Genomic DNA, 7,688 nt, shown 5'->3' on the forward strand with positions numbered 1-7,688 from the left:
CAGATTTTCAGTGAAGCATGTTGCAAAGGATGGGGCTAGCTGTGGGCAGCGAGGATCACGACTCGGATATTATATTTCTAGCTAGTTTCTAAGTTTAGAAATTTTATGAGATTTAAATAAATGCATAAGACATATTTCCTTTATTTAAACTTTAGTCTTTGGTTTTATTTTAATGTAATAAATTTAGCCTTGCACCTGTTCATTGTACAGGTGCGGCGGTAACATTCCCCAAATTAGATTTTGATTAGCTTCCGCAATATTTCTATTATTATAATTGTGAAAAAAAAAATGAATTTTGACAATTTATTTATTATAAGATTGTTTCATAAATTGTTAGAAATTTGGGGTGTTACATAAGTACTTTAAAAAGATACACACTTTTCGCATCGTATAAATTTCCAAAAAATGCGAGAAGAAGAAATTTTTTGAATATATTATCAGTCTATCACAAATATTAGTTTAAACAGTTTTATAGTCATTTATATTTAAGTTAATTATATATTATTTTCAACATGAATATAATAAGGGGAAAGAATTTTTCAATCGAAATAAATTATCTTTGGTAAGTTTAAAATTATGTTATTTTGAGACAGAAATCAAGATGTTTTTATAATTTTAATATATTATAAAATTATATTAGTTTTTATTATTAATATTTTTAGTTTTATAATTTAAAATAATATCGTTTTAGAGTCAGTAGATTAGATATAAAATTTCTCATATAATAACGTGATGTTATAGAAAAATTTGTGTTGAATACGGGATTGACACGTAAACAAATCCTTGTGCCACCAATCAATCAAACTTTGCCTGATTTACGTCGGTAGCTGTTTGGTTGTTCCACAGTTCATTCTTTTCTTTTTATTTGTTGTTCTGTTCCAAAACCACCCATTACTTCTCCCTTTGCTTTTTTCCCCAATTCTCGTTCAAAGCTTTCTCTTTGTATTTGATGGGATAATAGCTCACCTCTTCAAAAAATGTTTTCTTTCAAAGATAAAGTCACAGAGAAGCTTTCCCATCTCTTTGCCAATCCTCCCAACTCCTCGTCCCCTCAGGTAACTTTTTTATTTATTTTTTTCCTTCTTGTTTTCATGATCTGAATGTGGTTATTTTTTGTTGTGTTTGTTATTCCCAATAATTAAAAAAAAAAAAAATGAAAAAAAAAATGAGCTTGATGAGCACTGTTATTCTATCCTGTCATGTAAGCTTTTGTTTACCTTTGCCCTGATTGTTAGATCTGATCTGTGCAAAATTCTGAATCTGGGGTTGAATGGTTTCATTAATTTTCACCATGGGTTTGAGTTTTATAAAAAAATGAAAGAAAGAAAAAAAGAGGTAAAAGGAAAACAATGGTGTTGTTTCATTTCTTAAACGGTTAGAAGGTAAATATTAATGTTAATCTGAATTGTCACCAAGTATGTGTGTGTCCTTGATTGTTTTGCATTCGAACAAGGAAGTTGGTTTTATGACTTTTGATGTGTACATTAGTTACGTTACGTATTCTGCCTCCTGTGGCTTTGGTAGGATAAATTTGGACTGTTAGTCTGTGAGTTCCATTTGAGAGGCTGCTAGTGCTGGAGAATTTAAGGGAGAACATAAATAGATTTTCTGGTCCATGCACATATTTCATTTTGTTGGGATGTGTTATGGGTAGAAAATGAAAGCAGGAGAAGAATTCGACTTCTCTGTGTCTATCAAGTACCAAGCTCTACAGTCTTTAGTTGAGTTCCCCTATTATAGCTGCTTTTGTTGTTGTCATCAATGTGAACAATAAATGATTGGAGAAAGTGCATGTTGTTCTTCACTGAACACCCTAAGGAGTTCAATAAGATTAGTTTTTTATAGCTCTTTTATGTGGTCCCACGGAGTATGACCTGTAAACAGACCCTTCATTAGTTTACTTCTCTATTAATGCATTGTAGTAATATAGTCTCTGTAAACCTTCAGTATTATCACAAGATAGAAAGATGGAATTTCCAAGTGGTCAATAAGCTTCATTTGGAGTATGATTGCCTTATGCCTTCTTTTTTTAATATAATTTTAATTTAGGTGCATCACCAAGGTTTAATGAATTTTTTCCTCATAAATGTCTAATATCTTTACTTTCTGCAGTCATCACATCTCTACCTCACAGGTAGAGGATGGGGAAAACAAGAGAGATATGATTAGATCCCATTTTACATCAATTGAATAAGAATGAAGTTCAAAGAATGCCATATGGAAGCCGGGCATCATTTGAACATTGTGCTAATTTGTTCTATATATTCCAACTGGAAAAATAACCTCCTTAACTGTCCTTTCTTTTTCTTTTTATTCTATCTTTGATATGAGACTGTTATTTGTGTAGGCTAGTTCATATTCTAAAGAGGGTAAATCTTCGCCTTCATATTTGTCTTACATTATCCCATCAATCAGCTTTGGTGGATCCAAGACAAGCAAGCAGCAACATGATCCTAAACCAAGTCAATCAGATTCTGTTGGATATAATTATGAGAAATTTGAGTATCAGGATGTTCCATTGGATAAATATGTCGATTGTAGTCCCTCATGTAGTAGCATGGATTTATTGAAAGATGAAATTATTAATGAAGATCAGACCTCTAGAAGGAGCAGTAGCAGTTCTGAAGTTTTTGAAGAAGCCAATGGGCAGCAAACTCCAAATTCGTCAAAGAAGTCCCAGCCCAATCTTAGTGATGACTCTACTTTTATTTCTCCTGAGTTGTTTGAATTCTTGGAATCATGCCTCCCTAATATAGTAAGAGGATGTCAATGGGTCTTACTTTATAGGTAGCTTTGCTCTCAAGGTTTTTTTATTTGGTGCATTGAGCAGTATAATGCCATTGCATTGAAATACTGATTCAACATTTGTTCTTTAAATTAAGGGCAGTACGTTGAAACATGGAGTATCACTTCGTACACTTATTCGCAAGAGTGCTGAACTTTCTTGTCCTGGTTTGCTGGTATGTCAACCTTTCAGAACTAAATGCATTCCTTCGGTTAAGGTGTACATATGATATTTACTGGTTGCAGATCAAGGTATAATTCTTTTGTTGACAATGGATTTATTATCTATTTTGAAAAACTGTTAGATTGTTGGAGATATGCAAGGTGCTGTGTTTGGTGGACTGCTAGATTGCCCCTTGAAACCTACAGCAAAGCGAAAATATCAAGTTTGTCAACTCTCTTTTATTCATAAATATTGCGTCTTTATGAAGGCACTTCTTTATCTTGAGGTATGACTTCATTTTCTCAACTGTGTGATAGGGGACAAACCAAACTTTTGTCTTTACAACTATATACGGTCAACCAAGGCTGTTTCGACCTACTGGTAAGGGTTCTCATTGTGCAAATGCATATTTTTTGTAGGTAGATGTTGGATCAAAGGAACATGCTGTAATCTTTTTAAAGCATAATATAGATGAAAGCTAGGGATGAGCCTCAGAAGTTTTCGATTGACTGACTAGCTCATGATCACCTCTTGCATTTCCTCTTTTAGTTTAAGTAGAAACTTCAAAAGGTCTGGGATTAATGTATGGTAATCATTCGGCCTCAGTTTCTAACACATATTACAAATATATCATCTTCACTGTTTTTTTTAATCATATTGCTTTTGATCACTGTACTTTTTATCATTGGGGAATTACTGTTCTTTACAAATATGTGCTCTTCACTGATAATCATATGCTTTATGATCATAATATCCTTTTGAATTGTTTCATGGGGAAAAAAATCCTATGAGCATGTCAATTTGTTTAGTACTTTTGGTCATTGTATTTATAGGGCTTAACAGTTCACACATAAGGGTACAAAGTAAAGAAAGGAAGAAAAGAAAAGATTGATTTGTAACTACCTTCCAGTAGAAATTTTAGATGTTTTAATGTCTGAGGCATTGACAATAGATGGGTTAGTTTAATTGGGGTAGGAAATTGCAACTGTTGAGTATCATTACTAATCTAGTCTATTCCTAAATAGGAACAGCTAAATTATCTTTATTCAGGGTACGAGCTTTCAATCTTTTATTTTAAGCATGAGAAGTTGCTAACTCATTCTTTTTCTTTTTCCTTTTGAGTTTCTTTGAACTCGTGATATTCTGATTTTATATATTTATATGCAGGTGCCAACCGGTACTACTACATGTGTTTGACAGACTTACTTGCACTTGGTGGTGGGGGTAATTATGCTTTATGTTTAGATGAAGATTTGTAAGTATTTCAATAGCACTTATTAGTTTCTTTCAGTACATTTTAGTTATAGTTGAAGTACCACTGGTGGATCTCTTCTTGAATGAATCCTTCTGGTTGAAAAGGTTAACGGGAACTAGTGGACCTTGTGACACATTTGGAAACTTATGTCTAGCTCATAGTCCAGAGTTTGAGTTGAAGCATGTTGAGGTAATGTTCTTGCTACTGACTTTTGTTATCTAGCTTACAACAAATTAATATGTGGCTCTCAGGTTTTCATCCCCTGCTGGCTGCTGCTCAACTCTTTTATCTTTTTTTAGTATGCTTCTGCGTGCTTCAATACTTTTTCCATCTAATTAATTTATTATTTGTCTCACACTCTATGTTCTGCTTCACACTTCCCTAAATATTCTTTGTTCTAGTGGTTTACATAACGCTACATGACACTTATGAATTGAAATAATCCTTTGCTCTCAGTCCTTCCTTTCCTCTTTCCTGACACCATGAAAAAGATGAAGGACAACTCACATAAGATTTATGTAGTTTTCCTTTCTTGATGAATAGTATAAAATTCGTGAGTTCAATGTCTTGTCACCATTTGCAAATTTTTAAATGTTTTCGATAACTAGCATATTTTGAAACCAAATGGCACTGAAACCAGTTTCTCTGTAAGACTGTAACAAAGAAAGAGGTACCAATGTACTCATCATACCCAAGTTTGGATGCAAAAGTCGGTTTTAATTTTCCCCAACCTATATATTTTCATTATATAAACGCCATATATAGTTCAATTATGCCATGCATTCATTTTGTCCAATGCTTATTTCTAATACCTATTGTTCTACATTTTCTTTATATAAAGTTATGATATGATGATTTATGTTTTATTCACCATTTTTCTAATACATGCAGTTGTGGGGTTTTACACATGCTTCCCCTATGCAAGGCTAAGATGCTTTTGTTTGGATGTCCACAAGAAGCGTCACTCTCTCTCTCTCTCTCTCTCTCTCTCTCTCTCTCGCCCCCCCCCCCCCCCCCCCCCCTTTTCCCTTTACTAGTTTGCTAGCAATTTATCCATACTAAACTGCTTGAATGTAGTTTAGTTTACCCACTTTCGTGAGGATGACTGTATGCTTTTGAGTGATTGATCAATTTGATATACTGTCAGACATGTCCCAAGCTCTTATTAGTAGATTGTAGGCTTGAAATTCCATTTTGCAAAAGTTAAGGTTTGTGGAAGCCAGATGGTCCGAACACAAGAAGGTTGTAGAGTAGAATGTAAGGGATGGAATCTACTCATTAAACTACTAAGAAATAAAGCACCGACCAGGCCATTTTACATGTAATACTTGGTTTCCCACGGCATTAACTATAAGCTCAGGTTCTGTAGCTACGAACACAACCTTTGTTTTACAATTTGATTTGACAAATTAGACTAATGAAGAGGCAAGTCATTTTGTGGGTGGAAGTACTCTCACTAGTAATGTAATCAAAGTGGATATGGATGTCTATAGTTATGGCTTGTTAACAATATATACACCTATCAAGATTGTAATTTAATTGGCACTGGCTTATGCCTTTTAAGACTTGAGTTTCATGAAATGCACATGTTTGATCTTTTTTGAAGTCATCGTTCTCATTTTTCTACTCAAGTGCTTGCTTCTCCAATGTAAAGAAAATCGGACTGACCTGGCCGGGTCGACTCAGAAATCGATAAACTGGTCATATAATTGGTCTGGATGAAACAATGGATCGGTCATGCATCAGAACTGGTCTGATCCGGTCTGGTTCAAAAAAAAATCCAATTTTTTTCTTTCAAAAAAAATCATAATGGACATATTTGAGAATTTTTTGCTTTTTGACTTACATGAGTTATATACTTATAATATTAAAGTTATCTCAATTATGTACTATGCAAGAGATTTTGATTTGATTTGTAGTTAGAGATGTCGTTTACTAATCTTGAAGTCCCGTGTCATGATCATTATATTTTTGTTTGATCCTTTATTAGATAATAATGTGTGATTATTCTTTATATTAAAATATTTGAAATTTTCATTATTTTTTTTATAGATATTTGAGTTTGTTTATAACTTTTTAATATAAATTATAGAATTACATATAATTACCAGGTCATGCGGTTGAATCAGTGACCTAGTCACTTGATCGGGTCAATGACCGGACCGGTTTTAATAACATTGATTATTTCTATACTTATGCCTTTCAATAATATTTGTGTATATTTTTTTGGACAAATTCTGCTTCACCATTTAAAAATAAAATTATAACTAAATAAGGTTTTATAAAAAAAGGCTTCTGTGTGTAACTGATCTCTCATAAATCATTTACATCTAAATATTTTAAATTTTTTAAAATAAAAGTTATTGTCATGTGATCGTGTCTTAAGGGAGTTGTAAAAGTAATACGCATGAAGTTAAAATTATTTAAAATCATAAGAAGGTTTACAAGCTTGAAAATAGAATAAATGAATTGAAAGCCTATAATAAAGAATCGAGTCTTCATCTTTCACTAGACAAAGTGTTTCAGTTAGAGCAAGAACTATAGGCTTTAGCCGGTACTCAAAGTTATGAAATTGGAAGATGAGAATAATTAGAGTAAATTATAATTTAGCACTGCAAAGATTTATAAATTTAATCAGAATTATATTTTATTCTATTTTTATAAGTAAATTAACAATTTATTTCTTGAGATTATTTTCTGGTCACATTTTCCACTCTAAAATTTAGGAAAGTAAAAGGACTAAGTAAGGAGTGTAAGGTCAAGCATCTAAACTTGTGTAAGGTAACGGCAATCAAATTTCTCTCTCTTAGGGGGCGTTGGTTCAGGGAATTTTTTTGGAATAGTAGGGAAATAAGATAGATAGAGAAATGATTGGAAAGATAGATAAAGTGAGATAGGTAGAAAAATGTAAAAAAAAGTTGTTTGGTGGAGAAAAACTTTACTGGAAAAATTAGGTAGCTTTATGAAATCAACAGTGCATTAAAAGCCAGATAACCGGTTTTCCGAAAAATCCCACCTTCAAATTGGGTTTCTAAACAGTCTGAATATCTATGTTTCTCATAAATCTAGACAAATTGGATAGATGGATTTTTGGTGAAAAACGTTGAAACAAACATGGTGTTTCTAAAAATCATACTTGAGAAAGATAGATATCCGCTGAAAAGCTCCCAAGCAAACACCACCTTAAGGAATTAAATATGCACTAATAATGATACATCTGTTCAATATATACTTTGTGCATATAAGTCTGAAGTGTACCACAAGTATCGAATAACCAATTTCAGTTCATTCTTTCAACTTTCATCTTCTTTTCTCTGTAATCTCTTTAGGCTTTCCCTTACAAATTCACTTTTCCAATCCATGAAATTAGACAAGCACCATTGGCGGGCAGTGATTGTCCCTCTCCATTGCAACTTCAAGGCACTTGACAAATTGTTGAGTTTGAATTGGTTCTTTACATGATATCAGATATCAGAGCTTGAGTGA

The 7,688-nt window shown here is 32.8% G+C and overlaps 1 protein-coding gene across 1 annotated transcript; it reads left to right on the plus strand.

Annotated features, from left to right (window-relative positions):
• Nucleotides 1-869: 869 nt before the first annotated feature.
• On the plus strand, nt 870-5,716 carry LOC133301190 (uncharacterized). The gene is made up of 8 exons (XM_061500811.1): nt 870-1,055; nt 2,348-2,787; nt 2,888-2,960; nt 3,090-3,170; nt 3,265-3,328; nt 4,115-4,202; nt 4,307-4,391; nt 5,094-5,716. The coding sequence occupies exons 1-8, from the start codon at nt 978-980 to the stop codon at nt 5,130-5,132; spliced, it is 948 nt and encodes a 315-aa protein (XP_061356795.1). The 5' UTR covers nt 870-977; the 3' UTR covers nt 5,133-5,716.
• The last annotated feature ends 1,972 nt before the right edge of the window (nt 5,717-7,688 follow it).

This window comes from Gastrolobium bilobum, unplaced genomic scaffold (genome assembly GCF_033153095.1).
Source record: "Gastrolobium bilobum isolate Gb01-03AN ecotype WA unplaced genomic scaffold, APGP_CSIRO_Gbil_v1 utg28129, whole genome shotgun sequence".
Lineage (NCBI taxonomy): Eukaryota > Viridiplantae > Streptophyta > Magnoliopsida > Fabales > Fabaceae > Gastrolobium > Gastrolobium bilobum.

Coding starts and splice junctions, on each gene's coding strand:
- LOC133301190 (XM_061500811.1), top strand. CDS start 978: ATGTTTTCTTTCAAAGATAAAGTCACAGAGAAGCTTTCCCATCTCTTT. Junction 2,788..2,887: donor CAATGGGTCTTACTTTATAG/GTAGCTTTGCTC, acceptor AATTAAGGGCAG/TACGTTGAAACATGGAGTAT. Junction 4,392..5,093: donor TTGAGTTGAAGCATGTTGAG/GTAATGTTCTTG, acceptor TAATACATGCAG/TTGTGGGGTTTTACACATGC.